Source organism: Megalobrama amblycephala, linkage group LG18 (assembly GCF_018812025.1).
Source record: "Megalobrama amblycephala isolate DHTTF-2021 linkage group LG18, ASM1881202v1, whole genome shotgun sequence".
Taxonomy (NCBI): Eukaryota; Metazoa; Chordata; class Actinopteri; order Cypriniformes; family Xenocyprididae; genus Megalobrama; species Megalobrama amblycephala.
The window spans coordinates 25,749,232-25,771,316 of record NC_063061.1 but is presented as its reverse complement, the minus strand read 5'-3'; the positions used below and the strand labels follow the sequence as shown (position 1 = coordinate 25,771,316).

Sequence of the window (22,085 nt, the reverse complement as noted above, 5' to 3'; positions counted from 1 at the left end):
TTATTCATAGCAAAATCCTACAACCCAACATATGCATGGTCTTTTTGTCATACAAGATTTTTATTTTTATAAAAGTAATAAATATAACAGGAAGACCCACATTTGATTGTTGCTGCTTTGCAGCTACAAACTTGTGTAAAAGATTATTGTATCTTCTGTTAATATTTATTGTCCATATTGAATGCCAGTGGCAAAACGTCATGTTAAAATCCTTCCTGAAAAAGTGCAAAAGGCCTTTGATATTTGCCATTAAACAATAAATACAAATTAACCTTCCAAAAACTCTCTCGTGAACACCGGAGCGTTTACAGCCGTGCGTCACAATGACGTCGTGTCTCGGCAGGTTTTCTTTCGCCCCGGTAGTGCAAGTGCATTATTACTATTATCGTTATTATCTTTACTTACTGACAAATATATTAAAACAGTAGTTTTATATAAAGTCATAGATACGAGCCCGAAACTTTAGAGCCGTGCTCTATTGAACGTTTGGCATTATTATCAATGCTGAAGTGAATTTAACGGTAAAATGTTTGAAATGAGCCTAAATAATTGCCATTATTTATTATTGAATTTTTTAATTACTGATCTGCTTCAACATATTAGTTGGGTGTTTTTTCAACGTTTGGCTATTTTATGAGATATAAGAATGTTTCTGTCAAATATGGAGTCTTGTAAGCTGATAGCCGAACACTAACTTCAGATTAAGTCCTTCAGTTTTTATACTTCAATACTTAATAAACATGCAGATGAAATGCTTTAATAAAACAAGTGTTTGTATAAATATACAAGTCAAACATTGATTGTAATGATGTACTAAACTCTTGAAATGAATCTTCGTCCTCGACATAAATGTGAATCTTGTTAGTAATTTTCTCCTCGTCCATGTTTGATGAACAGAGAGAAATATTAGCCTCATTATATAAAAAGTGCACAGAAGAAAATATAATGAAAGCTCAGTGAACGAACTCACGAACTGCACCGAAACCACGTCCTGAAACTGACAGAACTCAGAAAAATGGTTTTCTTATTTAGTATTTTTGTCTTTTTTTCAGTACAAATATCTAAACCTTCTTGAATCAAGATACAAGCAAAATGACTAGACATTTAGATATTACGTCTTGTTTTCTGACATACTGATCAAAATGAAACAAGAACAAATATCTGCCAATGGAGTCATAAAAATACAGATACAGCACTGACAGATATTTGTTCTTTTGTTCCAAGCATGAACTCAGCCGTTGTCACTTCATTTCTTCTAAGACTTGATATCTTCAGTCATTTTGCTTCTCCAATAAATGCATCTTGATTTAAGAACGTTTAGATATGTGAACTGGAAAACCAAACGGAAACACTGATGAAGAACATCATTTTTTGCAGTGTCAGGATGATCGTGGGTTTGAAATCAGTTCCAGAAGGATTGGTGACAGAATGGACGAAGAGCGCTACTGCATGAAGACGTACGGGTTGATCTTGTTTGCGCCGCCGTTCGTCATACAGTTCGTCATCATGTTCCAGTGGGGAGGATCCGCCGGCTCTTGTTTGATGCAGTGAAGGATCCCGTGACCTTTGAACTCGTAGCCCGCTTTGTAGTCGTGCTGCACGTACCCTTTGTAGTCGGCAGCGTAGGCATCCACGCAGTGAGAGTTCAGCGAGCCGGAGGCCGGCGCGTCTCTGTTCAGGACGCACTTGAGAGGCCGAGCCGCTCCGCCGTAAGCGTTGTGATAGTGGCTGCCGTACGCCGTTCCCTTCGGCCGCTGACAGGAGGAAAACTGCTCGCCGTACTCGGCCTCTGCTTTCATCTGCGTGCCGTCGTAGCCGCTCGGGTAACGTCCGTAGATGTCGCAGCCGTTCTCCGAGTCCGAGTCCTGCTCCACCTTAATGGGCGGCTCGGGCATCACGTGTGCGTCGTATCCCTCGCCGTGACCTTCGTAACAGAAGTTCTCACTCTTGATGGCGTCTGCGCCGTAGTCGCTCCCGTACGTCTTTGGCACGAACGTGTCGGCCCTGTTGCTGTAATATCCAGGCCCCGCTCGATACGGTTTTCCATAGTGTGCGTATTTCCGGGCAGCGGGCAGCAGGTCGACCCCGTGACCCGTCCGGACGGAGGAGTTTCTCACGGGCCACGCGCCGCACTCCATGCTCATGAACTTCTGGCCGCTCGACGCAGACTTGCAGAAGTTCAAAGGCTCGTCCGGACCGTAGTGAGCGTCGCTCTTGTACTTGACGCTGTCTTTGGAGAGGATCATGTGTGACCGTCTGAGAGGATCGTCTCTGTCACTGCCGGAGACAAACACACACAGACAGAACGGATGAATCAGCACTAACCATAACCTCAGTCAGTCAGAGAAATGTCTGCGAGCGATCTGAAGATTCAGAGGAACTCGGTCATTCGGCAGGACAAATAAAGATGCAATTCTACGTGAATAGCTGAAAAGAAACAAAACCTAAAGCTCTAAAGTCCTGAACCCTAAAATGTCGATGTGGGCAGACCTGAAAACATGCTGCTATTCTATGAGTGTCCAAGATCAAGATCCCTCAGTCACATTCAGTCCGTCTAAACTCCATCATTCCTGCCTTTGGTCCCAAACGTTTGGTGGTTATGTTTTCTAAACTATAGGCAATCTCATGAAGGGCAAGTGATTTTTACAAAGTCTAAGTCAGTTTGAATCAGCTTCACAGTGATGAACAGGAAAATCACACTGTTAGTGTTGTGAAATTCATGAGACTAATTCAGTCTCTACAGAAGACAATAGAGTCATTATTCAGATCAACAGGATTGGGGTTTTCACTGGAACTAAAGGTATTAAAAAGCATTAGCGTCACTCACAGTAACAGTGAGCGTTTTTCCAACCGCGAGGAAGCATGCGCCACGAGCGGGAAAGAATCTTACTTGTGATCTAATGAGGTGAGAACGGCAGGGTTCTTGTGTTTGCCCTTCATCACGCTGCTCTTCATCTTCATCTCAGCGATGGAGGGCAGCAGGAGCGGCACGGCCACGCAGAACAGCGCCAGCTGAGGAGGAAGAGCCGCTCCGGACGCCGTCTTCTTCCTCTGACCGTGAAGGAACTTCAGTTGGCCCTGGAACTGCATCGTCTGGAAGCACAACGAATCAACCCTGTTTATGTGCCGCAAACACATTTCTTATTCTCATTTAAGGACCAATCTCATGGAAAACATCTATGAGAATCTCTGTTCAAGGGTTATGATCAGGTGTGAGTCACACAGACTCATTTATCTGTGGCCTACAGACCGAAAGCTCTGAACTGAAGGAATCTCTCACCAGAAATCCAGACGTGCTGTCCAGTAAGCAGCGAACGCGCAGGATGAAACAGCGGTTCAGGAAGCAGGAGAACTCTGGAGGAATGCCGCCCGACTCCTCGGACTGAAACAAAGTGCTGACCACAAAATCTTCACCTAGAAGACAGACAGGAGCGCTCAAGCATCAGCACTACAAGCTTGAGTCTGTGTCCAGTGATATATGATATCATATGTGCCTGTGACGCGTGTCCTCGCACCCGTGCCGCTGGGTAACTGCTGCTCCGAGCTTTGGGCCGAGGGGTTCATGGCCCAGTGCAGCTGCCGTCTGAACTCCTGCCGGTCGTCCACGTGAATGTAATCAAACACGTTCTGATGCATCACATCTGTCTGAGGAGAGAAAGAGACGGCGCGAACGAGGGGATTAATGATGACCGTTTCACCAGTTCACAATTACAAATAATCAGATACAGTAAAAGTAACAGTATTTGTCACGCTGTCCGAGGAGACGATACGAGCTCAGTACTTTAGCCCGAACCCCGGCTGTGATAGGTGTTTTCAACCACAATATGTTTATTTTAAAGGTGCCCTAGAATTAAAAATTGAATTTATCTTGGCACAGTTGAATAACAAGAGTTCAGTACATGGAAATGACATACAGTGAGTCTCAAACTCCATTGTTTCCTCCTTCTTGTGTAAATCTCATTTGTTTAAAAGACCTCCGAAGAACAGGCGAATCTCAACATAACACCGACTGTTACGTAACAGTCGGGATCATTAATATGTACGCCCCCAATATTTGCATATGCCAGCCCATGTTCCCAACATTATTATTATGAAATGCATTAGACAAGGGCAGAACATCTGGATCAACGTCTGAATCATCAGACTAGGTAAGCAAGCAAGAACAACAGCGAAAAATGGCAGATGGAGCAATAATAACTGACATGATCCATGATATCATGATATTTTTAGTGATATTTGTGAATTGTCTTTCTAAATGTTTCGTTAGCATGTTGCTAATGTACTGTTAAATGTGGTTAAAGTTACCATCGTTTCTTACTGTATTCACGGAGACAAGAGCCGTCACTATTTTCATTATTAAACACTTGCAGTCTGTATAATTCATAAACACAACTTCATTCTTTATAAATCTCTCCAACAGTGTGTAATGTTAGCTTTAGCCACGGAGCACTATCAAACTCATTCAGAATCAAATGTAAACATCCAAATAAATACTATACTTACGCAATTAGACATGCTGCATGACGAACACTTTGTAAAGATCCATTTTGAGGGTTATGTTAGCTGTGTGAACTTTGTTTCTTACTGTATATAGTCGAGAGCTCTGGAGGGGGCGGAGAGCGCAAGATTTAAAGGGACCGCAGCCTGAATCGGTGCATAGTTAATGATGCCCCAAAATAGGCAGTTAAAAAAATTAATTAAAAAAAATCTATGGGGTATTTTGAGCTGAAATTTCACAGACACATTCAGGGGACACCTTAGACTTATATTACATCTTGTGAAAGAACGTTCGATGGCACCTTTAAGTTTCAGACATTTAAATAGACATTAAACTGGCTACTAGCCAAAAATAGATTCAATACATAGTTAAATACACACTGATGTTTATGGAAAGCTATAATAATAAACTAATCCTTTCTTCAATTAAAATCTGACGACGTGTTTTATATCAGATACACACTGTGCAGTTAACTAAAAAGTTTAATCAAGCTGATGCTTTACACAATAATGACTTTTGGGATCATCTTTATCTTTTGGGGATAATTTCTCAGCCAACATCATGTAATTAATTAGATTGCTTCCCAGCCCTAATATATATATCTATATACATATTGGTACATTCTATGCAAACGCTGGCCCTTCTCAGTGGAATCTGTAGCTTTATTGTGGTCAGACGGCTCAGATTCCTGGATAACCGCGCGGTCATGACGTGTTAAACATCGCGTGACTGCCGAACGCACCAGATCCCAGCCTTCCCAAAATAAGCCTGCATGCTTAATTCTTCCTCTTCTCTTCTTTTGTCAGAAATGACAGATTCTTTCTATAATAGTGAAACTTGCCCCATACTTTCCATACGACTGGCACACAAAGCTCTCTGAACATTTGCCTTGTAAAGCAGCAGTTCCGTACGGCTGACCGCGTGAGATCCGCCGCTGAAGAAGAAAATAACCCGAGTTTCTGCGACTGAAGTCACTGTTCTTCAGAGGATAGTTCTGATGGCTTTACCATGGTGAAACACACAGATCAAGACCTCTGACGAGGACTTGACAAATCCTGATGTCAGATACCGATCACGTCTGTCATGTGATGTGTGTGATGTTCTGCTGGGATCTCACCTGGTGGAAGCCCAGGTAGTCGACGATGGTGGAGGACGCGTAGAAGACCATCCCCTCACTGCTGACCACCAGCGCAAAACCTGCTAGAGACTGAAACACAACAGACTCGTCACTGTCTGACCTTCAGCAGTACACACACACACACACACACACACACACACACACACACACACACACACACACACACACACACACACACACACGTGATCTGAGTCAGCAGGACTTAGACATTTTCTTGATGAGCCTCAGAAAATCTTTGTTTGAACACTCATCTAAGCAGCTGTTTGCTTGTTCATTTATTCATTCATTCATTCATTCATTCATAAGGTGAGTGTGTAAAGGTGATTTCTGATTCAGTATGATGGTTTAGTCTCTGAGCTTCACGATCTTCATGAAGACGAGCTCGGGGAAAACAGCACCTGCTGCTCGGATCATGAAACTCTCTCTCTGTTTCTATTGACATCCTGATGGCTTTTCCTCCTTTCTCACACTATCACAAAGACTTCAAAGGCACTTCAAAAAGGTCACGAAAGAAACCCATTCAGAGTATTTCCACGGAAACTCTGGAATATTCCTCTCCTCTGGGATTGAGTTGGGAAGATGAAGGCTGTGATTCCTCAAGTCACGCAACACATTGTCTCTCATTCTGTGTTTAACATGTCAGCAGTGCAAAACTAGTCCATCAGCGTGACTATACTAGTTATCCAGTATGAATGACATAGTTACTGTCGATATCAGTGCACACTCACACACACACACACACACACACTCACACACACACACTCACACACACTCACACACACACACACACACACTCACACACACCTCTAGCAGCAGCTGGCTCTCAGGGACGCATGTGTCCGTCGTGTTGCGCTCCTTCCCGCTCGCGTGTTTCTCATGAGGGTTTTCCTGAGCAGCTGCTGGAACAGGAAAGAATACAGTCAAATACTTCATACATTCATTTATATTGCATTTGATTTCTTATAGTGACTGGCATGAATTTTCCATTGTGTTCCTCTTTTTGTCAACAACAGTATTCTAATGGTAGTGTAAGAGAAAAGCTCATCGTGTTTGGAATCGTTATTTCAAGCGTCTTCATGTTCTTGACTGTAATCATCTGTAGAAAACATTCACACACTCTGAGATCTTCGTCTCACTCAAGCTGAAGTGAAGGAGGCTGAACTCTCACAGTAGTTTGACACAGTCAGAACGCTTCACGTGCGTCTCGACCCTTCAGTGAGTTCAAACCAAGTCATTTTCTCTTTCTTTGGCTTCTCTGTGGGATTATTCATGATCAGTTCGAGTGAACAGCAGCTTCTGTGAGTGAACACAGACTGACACACGCTGAGCCCCGCCCACTAACCTCTCTGACCAACCAGCACAGGAAACACACACACACAGAGAGAGAGAGAGAGAGAGAGAGGGAGAGAGAGGCGCTGGGCGAGCGAGGTGCTGCTGTCACGCGATCCAGTCTTCTGTCAGTCTGCAGCGTGTCTGACAGACGGCTGGCGTGCGTCCAAGCCCTTGCGTGCAAACGGAGGAAGCCACATTAGCCTATAAAGACTTTCAGAAGAACAACAGCTGTTAAATATTGATGACTGCTGGCAGGCTGTGAATGCTCGCCGCAGAAGGTTAAGCCTCCATGTTACGGAGCCTAACGGTTCATTATATGTGCCATTGTTTGCCTCTATCTGCTGCTGGTCATGTGACATCAAAGACATCATTTTGTTGTTCACATTTATTCTAATTGTCTAACCTTCTGCTCGGGGAAGTAAAAAATGTGTCTCTGTCAGAAATGTTATATGCGACTGAGAGGAAACACGTTAAACTGCACTGAAGAATTAATGAAGTAAAGGAATGAACTTTCTGATCCTAGAAAGGGGTTTAAAACAAGCACATATTTAAACACCCAGATTTCCATGACATCTGACCTGCAGACACAGGATAAAATTTATGAGACACCCGGAATATAAAACACTTTCAATATGACAGCGAGCATAACTGAAGCTTTACATGCAAATAATCATAGTTCCACAAATAACTGTTCAGCTCACACAATCATTTTAATAATCTGTCAGTTAGTTCCTCAATTAACTGGAATAATTAATGTGTGTGTGTGTGTTTGTGATTTATGAGGACACAAATGTGTATAATGACATGGGTATTACACTGGTATTACGACGTAAACATGAAATATGAGGACATTTCATGAGTCCTCATATTTAAAATGGCTTTAAAAACACACTAAACAATGTTTTAGTAAAAATGCAGAATGTTTCCTGTGATGGTTAGGGTTAGTGTAGGGGAGAGACTATAAAAACCATTACACCTATGGAGAGTCCTCACTGAGATAGCAAAACAAACCTCTGTGTGTGTGTGTGTGTGTGTGTGTGTGTGTGTGTGTGTGTGTGTGTGTGTGTGTGTAAGACAAGCTACTGCATTGGGTCAATGACATGATGGGTCTTTTTTTCTGTCCAAAGACCAATACAGTCATTTCATTTGTGATTAAAACATCTTAAAATGTAATAAATGTATATATTTTTTATTCTGGCATGATTTTATAACATCATATATCAACATAGTGCAAAATGGTATTAAAATTATGTGTAGAAGTCGTTGCTTTGTTATGAGAAAGAATGTTCGGAAAAATGAATTTCAGTGATGTCATTCGGAGTAACCGATATAAAGGGACCATTTTGGATCAAGTCATGTGACAGGATGTGACATCATTCAGACAGAAAAGAAGCAAAGTCACGAACTCTCTCTTAACTATTTGATAAATTCATGTTTTCACTTGATCATACGCATGTCGCGAAACATCAGGTCATTCGGTGCAACCGCTATAAAACATGGAAAATGTTGTAATATTTTAAAAACTTGTACTAAATATAAAATGTTTGATTGTTCATTTGCTAGATATCAGCCTGTTAGCATCGATTGAAAATATCATCATTCGGTAAAACTGACATTTTGGTTAAACCAAATGACTTTTTGGTGACAAATTTCGTCCAACTTGAAAAAAATGACAAAAGCAGTGTTAATCGATTATAAAAACCACATAATCTCATTGTTAACACTTAATAAAACTTCAAAATTAATGATATCTGCATTATGTTTTTTTTTACACTTTTGAAAACTTTATTCGTCAATGACCCATTTACACAAGTACACTAAATGTCTTAGACACTTGTGCATGTCTTTATTGCACTTTCTCTCTCTTTCTGCTAACTTGACTGAAATCTCCTTCAGTTTAGTTCATATTTAGCTTCATAAAGTCATATCACGCAAACTCTCTGGAATGTGGAAGTAGTTTTGGTTATTTTTGTCTATAATCTATAAGACACCAGCTTGAACTTCCAGTTTGTGAGTTAAAGAGACCGTCTGGAATATTCTTAGGTCACTGAGGCTCATAATCAGGGAACGCTAATATTCTGCCACAATAACGGACGTCAAACACTCATTGTGTCCTAGAACAGCTGCCCTTCACGTTTGACAAAATAAACATTTTCAGATTTGTTTTGAAATAATTACAACCCGAGCGTATGTGTGAGATTGTCCTAACGGCAGAAATGGATATGTTTTGGACGGAGTCCAGCGGGTCAAAGTCACCCAACACCAAAAACAGCCATCATGAATTAGCCAAACTGATACGGATCAGTGACATCACTTGATCCCAGCAAATTAGCGGATATTCCAGCCTCTGCCGCTGGATTAATTACTGCCTCATCAGCCACCGTTGATCTGTTCTCAGCACGTTCGTTTAATGGTTAATGTCATTGAAACCCAACGACACAACATCTCATGTCCTCTCATTTGCACTCTTTACAGATTAAAAACATGAATACGGAATCCCACACGGGACATTCACGTGTTTATCTCACAGCGCTCATTAAAACTCTAAAGGTGGCGTGTGCTCTCGTTCTCCAGCGCCCACAAACACCACAAACAATTATCACTGCCACACAATGAATTTGCTCTGGCTTCCTGGGTAAATAAACGGTTGGCTTGCAGCGGCAGAGAGGCGTGTGGTTCATCGTGTCTGGATCCGGCCTGCGAGAACACGTCAGACGAGCCTGTTTAAATACTGCTGATCCAACACGTGTCTCTTGACAGGGCGTCCAGCATCAGAGCATGTTCATTTTATCTTCTTACATGGATGTTTAAAGGCTGGTTGATTATGATGTGACTTTTTTAACTTTAGTTAGTGTGTAATGTTGCTGTTTGATCATAAACAACATCTGCAAAGTTACGACGCTCAAAGTTCAATGCAAAGGAGATATTTTCTTTTACAGAAATCACTTTTTAAGGCTGGTAGGGACTACAACGAGCTTCTTCTCGGGTTGTGACATCACAAACCCTAAAATTTGCATAAACCCCGCCCCCGACGGCTGAGTTGAATCAACTCCACAGCAACTACATCAATTTATCCACTAACCATTCAGAAACGTCTAAAAGTTGTAACTTCTTCCTGAGTCTCTCCATCAGTGTCGACTCCGGTTTGAACAATGTAAGGCTGAACACTTTCGTCATTTTGGCTGCGTGAGATTCTCCAGCTTTGTTGTTGTTGAGCTGTTAAAGCTCCGCCCTCTTCTGGAAAGCGGAGCTCATTTGCATTTAAAGGGACACACACAAAAATGGCATGTTTTTGCTCACACCCAAATAGGGGCAAATTTGACAAGCTATAATAAATGATCTGTGGGGGATTTTGAGCTGAAACTTCACACACACATTCTGGAGACACCAGAGACTGAAATTACATCTTGTGAAAGGGACGTTATAGGTCTGTTTTAAGAAATGAAAAGCAGCACACTGCATCAGTTAGGGTTAAAAGACAGAACATGCCAGAAACATTTTAATCACTGGAATAATGATCCAGTTCTAGAAGTATGTGAAGTATTTAAATGCAAATGGGGTTAGGGTTTTGTCCAGGTGAGTGTTGAAATGTGTATAACTGTGGTTTGGCACGCAACACGTGACCCCCGTCGCCTCCAACATCACCCGCACAACAGCTTTTCTGCTGTTTTCCCGTTTGATTTACGACTCCAGAGCAAGACTTTCACTCAATTATCTCCTGAAGGGTTACAGACTCTTTCTCTAACTGTGTTACCGGAGAGTGACTAATCAACAACCAAACACATCAGAAAGTAGGAAACATTCAAAACAAGGAACATCATCACTAATTGTTTTTCATCTACAAAATGAAGGATATGAGAAAATGGCCTGAAATGACATGAGTGGAGCTGAGAGCGTCTGCAGGCTGTCTGTGTGTGCGCAGGGAAGACAGTTGTCCAGGATTCCCAGAGTAAATCCCAGTCCTGGACAGATTCCCAGGCATTGCGTGCACAAGGGCGGATCCTGCTGCTGCCCATCGACATGCAAATGTGTCCAATAGAAGCCGCAAACCCCTTCAGTCCTACAGCTGAGAGCCAGAGGTTCATACTGAAGCTGATCTCAGTGACCCACAGCAGCTCAACAGTCTCCTTCATTAAATCATCAACAAAAGCTGATTCTCTTTCCCATCTGACTCAGTGTCGCTCATACGTAGAGATACGGATGATTTGGGTTAGGTTTGTTTGGCATCAGTGTGTTCTGCCTCACAATAATCTCAATACAGCTGTGGGTTCGTGTCATTCAGCGTCCGCAGCATGTTAGTTCACTAGAGAGGGGAATATGTATTAGCTTATATATTCATTATATTTACTTTACCTGTTAGTAATGTCTGAATATGTTTAAATAAATTTGTCACCAAAAACAAGTTATGACAGTAACTGTGCAAATGATTATATTTAGAAAATGAATTGGAGTAATAATTTTATAATTAGATTTAAAAGTTTAGTGCAAAATGTGCCTTATGTGCAATTTTTTTTTTTATTATCTTATTCCTAAATGACAGTCGTTCGTCAAGTCAAGTCAAGTCAAGTCACCTTCATTTATATAGCGCTTTTACAATGCAGATTGTGTCAAAGCAGCTTTACATTGATAATTGGTATATAATTTTTCCTTTTAAAGAATAGTGTCAATGCAGGCAGATCAAAAGCACTGTTGAATAAATGTCAAGAATACTGTTGAATATCAAATGTCAAGTCAAATTAAATTAAATTAGGGCTGCACGATTAATCGTATTTTAATCACGATAACGATATCTGCTTCTCTCGATTGATTTTAAATAATCGTCACGATATTGGCCCGCTCTATGAAAATGAACATAATTTGGAAATATTGGAAGTAATATTAGGAGTTTCGCTGTTTTATCTTTTGAAGTTCCTAAAGGTTTTACCAGTTTTCATAATGTTGATCAGCTAGAAATGATTTTTCTTTGCTTTACGAATTTGCAATTTGAATCTGGTTTGTCTTATTGCAAACAAATTGTGTTGCTTTAAAATCTAATGTGAATACATATACGTCACAATACGTCTCTGTCTATTAAAGCTTTGAGAAGTACGATCACAGTGATTCACAGAGAGAGCAGGTGTTGTGAACAGGTATGAAACATGTCTTTTCATGAACATACTATGGTACAATAATTCAAATGATCACAGAAGTACAGGCATAAACACTGGATATAAACACTGATGTCCACTGTAGCGAAATAGAAATATGTGTGTGTGTGTGTGTGTGTGTGTGTGAACACACTTGGCAATAAAAGCTCATTCTGATTCAGGTTTCTCTTCAGTCAGTCGTGAAACACTCGATATTTGTCTGTGATGAGAAGCAGCTGTGAAAACAGCAGTGTACGAACAGCCTGTTTTTCCCTTTAACTGTCATCTCTGTCACACTGATGTGTGTTATTCATTATTGCTTTAACTAAACTCCTGTACTTCACTGAAAACACTGACTGAATCTGTTTTTGTCTCAGACTGATGGAGTTGTTCTGTTTCCAGATGCTGGAGAGCCGAAATCTGCAGCGCGGCTCAGAAGAAACTCCTAAATACGCTGAATTATAAACTGCCGCTGAGGAATGCAGCTGGAACATGTGGCTCCACGCAAAACAAACCGTGGCACGCAAGCCTCCGAAGGACCGGCCCGACTGCGCTCACCATTACTTCAGTGTTTTCCTGCTTTGATTCAGCACCATATGCGAGACTCAAAATCCTTCACACGTTCAACCAAAATCCATTTCTCATCCTAAACTGTGTTTTGTTTTGAGTCCTCGGCCGATTCTGCTGCCACAGTGTGTTCATGTTAGTCTTTTACTAACCGTTGGCCGTTTGCCCTCAGACTCAATCCAACCACAGATCAAACCACAAACCCTGTAATATGCAGATAAAGCAATATTCATCTATATATCTATATTCATAGACCTCCATCCTACTCATAATGTCCCCTAACCCTGACTCTAACATCACTAACCGACTCACACACATCTGCTGAAAACTCTTACCGATCCAGTGTCTAGTTTCATGATATTAGTGAAGACATTTATGAATGGAGACTCACACACACACACACACACACACACACACACACACACACACACACACACTCACACACTCACACACTCACACACTCACACACTCACACACACACACACACACACACACACACACACACACACACACACACACACACACACACACACTCACACACACACTCACACACACACTCACACACACACACACACACACACACAGTGAGGAAGTGCTCTGCTGGTTTGTGCAGTGCTGGTCTCGTCTGTTGAGCAGATCGTTTTCATAAGCTCTTCTCTGAGGTCAGCGCTTCGTCTGCTGCAGTCACGCAATCCCCCCCACCAGCACACGCTACACGCTACAGCTCTTAAAGAGACAGCGCAGTAATGTAACACTGACAGACTTCATCAGATGCATTCCTACAGCGCTTTATGCAGTACAGATGGCTTCAGAGCAGCTTCACAGTAACGTACAGGAAAATAACAGAATCAGTGATGCACACTTCATCGAATATAAGAAACTCTGATTCAGCTGTAAAGAAGTTCAGTTTCTCATCTGATCAATGATGCTGCACTGAGAAGATCTGCAGAAGTTTAAATCCATTCATTTTGCACAGAAATTAGCCATGATGAAACTGACTGTTGTTTGTGATGAGTGTGTGTCTGGAAACCAAACTAACTTCCGTAGTATTATTTTTTCCCATACTATGGAAGTCAATGGAGTCCATCAACTGTTCGGTTACCGACATTCTTCAAAATATCTTCTTTTGTGTTCGGCAGAAGAAAGAAACTCATAAAGGTTTGCAACAACTTGAGGATGAGTAAATAATGAAAGAATTTTCATTTCTGAGTGAACTATCACTTTAATTCAAACCCAGTGATTCAACAGAGCCAACGTTCATCTGACTCAAAAACACTCATCTCAGCACTGACCTGGAGTCAGTTTGGCTTCAAACATTATCATGACTAACAAACCTCTGAATCACCCAACAAAACAACAGAGGGAATGTGACTTATTTCTCTCGTGTTCGTCACTGATGTCAGTCTCCTGTCAGCCAGTGTTCGTTATATTGATGTAAGCCGGCCATAAAGTGAGTTCGGCTCTTATATACGGGGTTAAAACTCTGATGACACGAGCAGGTGAAGTTTAGATAGAAACACGAACGCTGAAGAGTCAAACAGCTGCTGCTGGACGGAGGATTACTGATGCTTTTCAAACACTTTTCATGCCGTGACTAAAACAATGTGCAACAGCGTGACTCATTTCCCAAACACACATCTCTGTGTGTGTGTGTGTGTGTGTGTGTGTGTGTGTGCGTGTGTGTGTTTGTTTGGGATGTGAAGGGAAAAGAAAGAGGAGAGATTATTTCCCATGATTTGGGTAACCATTTTTTCCTAAAAAAATGCACAAGGTTTCTCTGAGGGTTAGTGTTGATATGATGAGCAAGAATGACCGTGTTTGAGCTGAACAGATCACACACACACTCACACACACACACACACACACACACACACACACACACACACACACACACACACACACACACACACATACAGCAGCTCATATGAAAGATTCAGCCATCAGCTGATGGTGAAGTGGGTCTCTCTCACACACACTCTCTCTCTCTCTCTCTCTCACACACACACACACACACACACACTCTCTCTCTCTCTCTCTCGCGTGTGAAGGTCTGGTGAAGTGAATGAAGTCTCGAGCGTCTGTATTTATGTCCTAATGTGACTGATGGGAGTCACACCGCTGATGTTCTGCTGTAACTAAACGGCTCTTGTCTTACATTATAATGTGTGTGTTTGTGTGTGTGTGTGTGTTCAGGACTTGTATGTATGTGTGTGTGTGTGTGGGGGGGGGCATATGATGAAATCAAATCCTTGCTTCATTAGGAGAGAAAATTTTGCCGTCCGCACGCAAAGTGAAAATGATACAAGAGAACAGCTGCTGAACACAAACAACCATTAAACCTGATACTCTGAGTGTGTGTGTGTGTGTGTGTGTGTGTGTGTGAGAGAGAGAGAGAGTGTGTGTGTGTGTGTGTGTGTGTGTGAGTGTGTGAAATCTGAAAATGAAAAAAAAAAAAAAATAAAACTAATTCAAAATATTAGTAAAGACTAAGATCTCTATTCTTAGTAAAGAATATGATCTCAATTATACTAAAATAACACTGAATAAAATTAGCATGAATGAACACACACACACACACACTGCGTCTGCTTCTGTCAAGATCATGAATGACAATCAGAGCGTTCATCAAATCACTTCAAACACTGAATACTCCACCAGCTGTGAGGACTGACCGCTTCCCAGAACAAAAGTTACAGCCGGAATATTGACCACACATTAACAGTCTCAGGCCGATGATGTCATCACGACACGCAGCCAATCACAGCACTGAAGCTCCAGCGAAGAGCGTCTGTTTATGGCACTTCAGACGATCTTCCTCAAACGCCGCCTGAGGCCTCAGGATCACTGCCAAGCGACAGTCACGCAACACAGCCATGAAACACGCCATTCATTAGCTGCTGAACTGCTGTCTGCCTGTTCACACACACACACACACCTCACTTTTCCTGATGTTTGCAATTCTGTCTTTCCACTGGCCTTCATTTCCCAGCTTCACACACACACACACACACACACACAAAACTCTGCATGGAAAAGGTCATTTTTTATTAGTCTCTTCAAAAAGAGAATGGCTGCATTTACATTTATTTGTTTAGCAGACGCTTTTATTCAAATCAAATGAATGTGATTTGTTGTGTGTCACACGATCAGAAGAATTAAAGAGGGAAATATTCTTTCACACGGATCTCTAAACTCACGAAAGCTTTTCAGCAGCACGTGATTCCTGATCAGCTCATTAACAGATCTCGTTAACGCTCACACGGTCATCGGAGTCCATGATGTGACCTGTGAACTCAAGCAGCAATAATTCCTGACAGAGCAGAACTCTGGCATACGAGATGATCAATTCCTGAAAATGACTATTTTCCTCCCAGTCCTCTTTTTTTATGAATTCTAAATGAAGATTTTTCTCTAATCGTTTCAGAAGCTGAGCAGACAGACACACGCTTTAGATCAGGCTGAAGCAGTGAGTGATCGTGTGGAAATATCATTTGATTCTGTGCGATTATCTTTGTGTGAAAGAGAACGACAGACTAACACGTGCTCAAGCCAGCGGCTCCAGCGTCAGTCTGTGAATGTGAACCTGCAGTCGCTCAGATCATGTCTGACCGTTCGCCCGCGGCTGACGTGAATCTCTTCTGACAGCCTCGAACACTGATGTTGGCCAACAAAGCTTTTCACTCCATTAACTCCACGAGCAAACACACGCTGAACACACTGCGTCTTTAACACACGCTCGAACTCCCCTTCACCGGACACAACAGCAAATCTATTCATAATTAAAGCGTTAGTTCACCCAAAAATGAAGTCATTAATTACTCTCCCTCATGCCGTTCCACACCCGTAAGACCTTCGTTCATCTTCACAGAAGAGATTGCTGAATAAAGTGGTTATTTTTGTTTTGTTTTTGCACACAGAAAGTATTCTCGTCTCTTCATGACATTAAGGTTGATCCACTGCAGTCACATGACTGTCTTTAGTTCCTTTCTGGACCTTGAAAGTGTTGATTATATTATTATATGAGTCATAAACCTCTCAGATTTCATCAAAAATATCTTCATTTGTGTTCTGAAGATGAACGAAGGTGTGGAACGACATGAGGGAGAGTAATTAATGACATTATTTTCATTTTTGGGTGAACTAACGCTTTAAGATCTTTAGTTAATGAGTCTGAGTGATAAATTACGTTTTTACCCTTTACAATTTAATACTGTAAAAAATCTATATTTTAACATGTAATTCAACTAACCCTAACATGTTTATGAATTAAAAAAAACAAACATATTATTATTAATTATCTAGAATGAAAAAAAAGTTAACCTAAAGACCATTCATCACATACTACATCATAAACACTTTATTTATTTATTTAATAATAATAACAATAATAAATATTTTTAAATAATAATAATAATAATAATAATAATAATAAACAATAATAAAATGTCTTGAAAATCAAAAATAATAACAATAACACAAATAACAGTCAGCATCTCTATTGCCGTGGTGATCTGGTTTGTTTTGGTACACAAGCGCACAGAGGCGTCGTGGTTTCTCTCCACAGGTTTAACATCCTGAAGAGTTTCTTGTTCTTCAAACGCACATGTGAAAGCGGACCAGAGGACGAGCGCTGACGTGCGATTGACGTCTCTGTTCCTGTGGCGGATCTGATCTTCTTCCTTCTTCAAGCTCCTGGTTTGTGCAGGATGAGATATTTAGACACGTCTTACTCAAGCGTTTCCTCTCAGGACTGAGAGTCAGAGTTCATCCTGAAATACATTCATTCAGGGCAAAGAGCGCCTGCTGCACCGACAGAGCGACTGACCGACACGACTGAACCGCTGACACACGCAACTGAGATGATGGAGAGAGAAGATACTGAGAGTGTCAGACAGACAGACAGATAGATAGATAGATAGATAGATAGATAGATAGATAGATAGATAGATAGATAGATAGATAGACAGTCAGACAGACTGAATGACGCCTTGTCCTAGTCAGCATCTCAGTCTGGTAATATCCACAACACAAATCTAAGACGGAGCATTTGCTTCCAGACAGACAGACCAAAGCATCATCTGTCCTGGGAGTGGTGTACTGGTCAGGAATTGTTCTGGAATTAAAGGTCCGGTAGTCTATGCACATACGGATTGTTCCATTTTTCTTCCGGGGAATAACTACTGGCAAGGCATAAAGACTCCTGGATTTTTGTTCTGACGCTGCAGATCTTTAGGTGCCGCTCACCTCATCAGTGTCTGCTGAACACGTCCGGATCGTTTCCTTAATGATCGGCTGTCACTCAGTCTGATCTGACACACACACACACACACACACACACACACACACACACACACACACACAGTGTGTCTGTGGTTTGAGAGGCGCATCACACAGTAAGACAGAAGACAATGATGCGGGTTCATGTCAGTTTAAATGATCCACACATTAAGCGAATGAATAAAGATTTATAGATCTAATTTGTGCAGCCTTAAATATGATACCAAACATGTCTGTTTCCTGAGGCACGTTTCCAAAAGCATCATCATTTAAGCACATGAAAGCGTTTGAAACTCACATGATCGGCCGTGATTGAGTTCTTCTGTCCAATAACAGGACACTTTCTGAGATAAAGTCGTATTTAATATCTGCTCATGTGATCAATTATTTCAAAAGATTAAAGTGAGTCTTTGAGGTTGCAACATTTTTTTCAACTATAATGAGATATTTGTGTTAATGATACTGATGAATTCACAAGAAGACATACAAGAGTTTTTACACTTCAGTAAATATATTTATTTATTTATTTATTTATTTATTTTAAAAAACAAATTGAAAATTCTTTTTTAATAAATGTCAGCGCTCCTGTCGCTCAAACAGTAGATTATAGTGAAAGAAATGCAAAGGTCAGGGTTCACTTCCAAGGAAATACATGAACTGAAAATGTATATAATAAGTGAACACATGATAAAGGTTTTTAATAAATCCGTCTTTGAGCATGTGCTAAACGAGCGCTTCTGCTTCTGTTTCATTACGAGAGATCTCAAACTTCAAACCGACGATGAATCAAATATATCCGACGCGTGTCTATGTTATTATGGAAGCATCTGGGTAGCAATTTTCAATTTGAAATGTAATATGTAAAATGGAAATGCATTTCTGTATTTAAATTTACATTTTCCATAACATATGTGCAACGTTAGGAGCAAAATGATCATTCAAATTCAATAACATAATTTACATTTGCTGTTTCCTACACTAGCTTTAACATATAATTTAAACATATTTTAACGCTTTATAAGTTGCAAAATTAAAATGAAATTGTATTACAGAAATGATTATATATGTTTAACACGTTCAAACAAAAACTGTAGCAAAATGATTATTTAAATGTTATTTTTCTTAATTGCGTTTGCACTCACAGTTAAGACAGTTTTCATTAAATGTCCCACAATGAGTGTAGCAAAAACAAAGTTATAAAGAGCGAGGCATTCACAGGCAGATGAAGAACAGAGAAATGTCAATGTTCCTGAAGATTATGAAAATATACATTTAAATACAGAAATGCATTGCCATTTTGCACATTACATTTCAAATTGAAAATTGCTATCAATATGCTTCTATAATATGGTGAAATGAAGATCTGTGGAGATCATTAGTTTCCTGCAGCACTACTGTGATCTGAATCATAACCTTATAATAACACAATCATGTCATTCATGTCTATGAAGATGAGCATCAATATTTCTCAATCAGAATGATCATTCGGTTCTTCCAGAGCGTGATTATTTCTAGTTATTAAATGTTTGAGACACAAACACTTCAGAAGAGTCTCCTTACAGCCGTTTACAGGCACAATATCCCAGCATTCCCTGTGTCTCACCTCTCATACACCCTCTAGTGGTGATGAGAAAAACACACACACGCACATACACACCTATATATATATATATATATAGCAGGAAGCCAGTTTTACATATAATTAATAATATATTAAAAGATTTAATATTTAATAAAAACTAATTATTTTATATTTATAAAAATACAGTTCTGTCTGACAGTTATGCAGGTCATTCATCAGTTTCATTCACATTCAACAAACAGCAGCTGCACTGAATCTGGACCGGCGATCACCGACACACACGGCCAGAACTGCAATAACCCAAATGTGTGTTCATGTGTGTTCAGTGTGTGTTCATGTGTGTTCATGTGTGCACCATCCAGAGATCATTCCCAATCACCATCAAAACTTTTATACACTCATTGAAAATTAAAACTTTTATAATTTTTGAAAATTAAAGTTTAAATTAAAGTTAAAGTTTAAAGTTTTATACACTAATTGATCATTGTTAAATCAACTGTAATGGCAAAAATCTTACAGATCTGGAATATTTCAGAAAGCAGAGCAAGAACTCAAACACACACAGGACTGTAAAAAAGCATGATGTTTTTTGTCAAACATGAGCTGAATGCCACGACCGGTTCTCACACACACACACACACACACACACACACACACACCAAGCGCGTCTTACCGCTGAAGAAGCTCTTGACCCGCAGGTAGCTGACGCTCAGCCGCAGGACGGACAGTTTGTCCAGTTTGGAGATGATCTCGGGTGAGAAGGGCAGCAGACTGGCCAGCCGGTCCAGCTCGGCGTTCAGGCGGTCGCGGTGACGCTTGGACGGGTTGGATTTCTCAGTCACCGCCGCTGGTTTTCTGCTAGATAAAACACAACACAGTTATGAAGAACTGACCAGATCATTTGAGTTTTTAACCCTCCGAGATCCACGGCAGATCAACACTCCTCACTGGAGTGAAACAGACATATTTCATCTCTGAGTTCCCAGCATGCCAAAATCACACAGCACAGACAGAGCCAATGACATCACGGCTTTAGAAATATACACATGTGACCTGTAATAACATAAAGAAATGAACATACTGTAATAAAGATCTAGTAATGTTCACAGCGCCTGATTATGATCATAACCAGTGGCTTCTTAAAAATAAAAATCATCTATAATGTCCAAGCTGAGGGTTCAAGGTGGAGATTTAATCAAACGGTTCCCGAGTCGTATGAGTGAATGAATGTTTTTACGCTTCTGCACACCTGACTGACCCTTGACCCCGAGCACAGGTCACTTCATCAAGAGCAAAAAACATCTAGACTAAATCCAGCAACAAACTAACAAACACGACAGAAAGTGCTTCAAATACACGAAACCGACGGCTTCACGAGCTTCAGCTTCACTCCGACTGACTTCTGAACTGATTAAAAGCACAGCTACAAATACATAAATATATAATCATCATAATAATAATATATTATTCATCATAAATACTGGCAAAGCTTGATCTCAGGACAGTTATGAATCTACAGTCACATTCTGAGGTTTTCTGAATGTTTATTTGCTTCATTCTGAACTCAATATTTACTGATTTGATCTTTTTTCTTTCTCTTTCTCTTTTGTCACATAAACATTTACACTTTCATTATTTTGATGACCCTGGACCACAAAACCGGTCATAATCCGCATGGGTATATTTGTGGCAACAGCCATATTTATGTTTCATAAAGATATTTTGTACATTTCCTACCATATCAAATATGTATTTTTGTGAGTGGATATGCATTGCTAAGGACTTCATCTGATCAACTTTAAAGCGATTTTCTCAATATTTAGATTTTTTTTTTTTGCACCCTCAGATTCCAGACTTTCAAATAGTTTGGCCAAATATTGTCCTAACAAACCATAATCAATGAAGCGCTTATTTATCCAGCTTTCAGATGAAGTATAAATCTCAATTTAAAAAAAATTGACCTTTATGACTGGTTTTGTGGTCCAGTGTCACATATAATAATATGATTCAGTGAAGTGTTTCAGGATTCAGATCAATCATGTCTGAGTTCAGTAATCAGTTTAATGTTCATCATAAGTACAGTCACGAGTCTTAACTGTTTCTGGATGGGTTTCCTCCTCTTCCTCCCCGCGTACAGACAGTCTCCAGGTGGAATCATCTTCAACAGATGCTCTGAAACAGACAGCAGCTTCATTCACTAATATAATAATAATAATAATAATAAACAGTTCAGTCTCAGTCACTCTTCACTCACACTCAGAAACTACTTCCATTTTCGCTCCAGTTTAAACAGAATCAAATGAATGATTGATTCAAAGATTCATTCTTAAACGACTCGGTGCTGTTTACATTCAAAGCGAGAGCTGATCTCTAATAATCAATAAATCAATATAAAGTACCTGCTGTGATGATCGCGCGCAGAATGAGCTGGAGAGACTCGAGTGTGTGTGTGTGTGAGTGTGTGTGTGTGTGTGTGTGTTTGCTGTTATATACTGTGTTTCAGGTGGCGGATTCCACAGAATGACACGCCGGACTCTTCGCACGCGATTCTGAGACACACACACA

General features: G+C 40.5%; 1 protein-coding gene across 3 annotated transcripts; it reads right to left on the bottom strand.

The window, feature by feature from the left end:
* Window positions 1-41: 41 nt before the first annotated feature.
* ahrra (aryl-hydrocarbon receptor repressor a) lies at window positions 42-22,084 on the bottom strand. 3 transcript variants are annotated; one of them, XM_048166802.1, is made up of 9 exons: window positions 21,920-22,084; window positions 21,617-21,692; window positions 20,194-20,378; window positions 6,441-6,535; window positions 5,616-5,705; window positions 3,516-3,645; window positions 3,281-3,414; window positions 2,891-3,093; window positions 42-2,277 (listed from the first exon to the last, which is right to left on the bottom strand). In XM_048166802.1, the coding sequence occupies exons 2-9, from the start codon at window positions 21,676-21,678 to the stop codon at window positions 1,443-1,445; spliced, it is 1,734 nt and encodes a 577-aa protein (XP_048022759.1). In that variant the 5' UTR covers window positions 21,679-21,692; window positions 21,920-22,084; the 3' UTR covers window positions 42-1,442. The 3 variants fall into 3 exon arrangements, with proteins under 3 accessions (XP_048022759.1, XP_048022762.1, XP_048022761.1); XM_048166805.1 differs by having other exon boundaries at window positions 6,441-6,532; XM_048166804.1 differs by having other exon boundaries at window positions 20,194-20,375.
* Between the last annotated feature and the right edge of the window lies 1 nt (window position 22,085).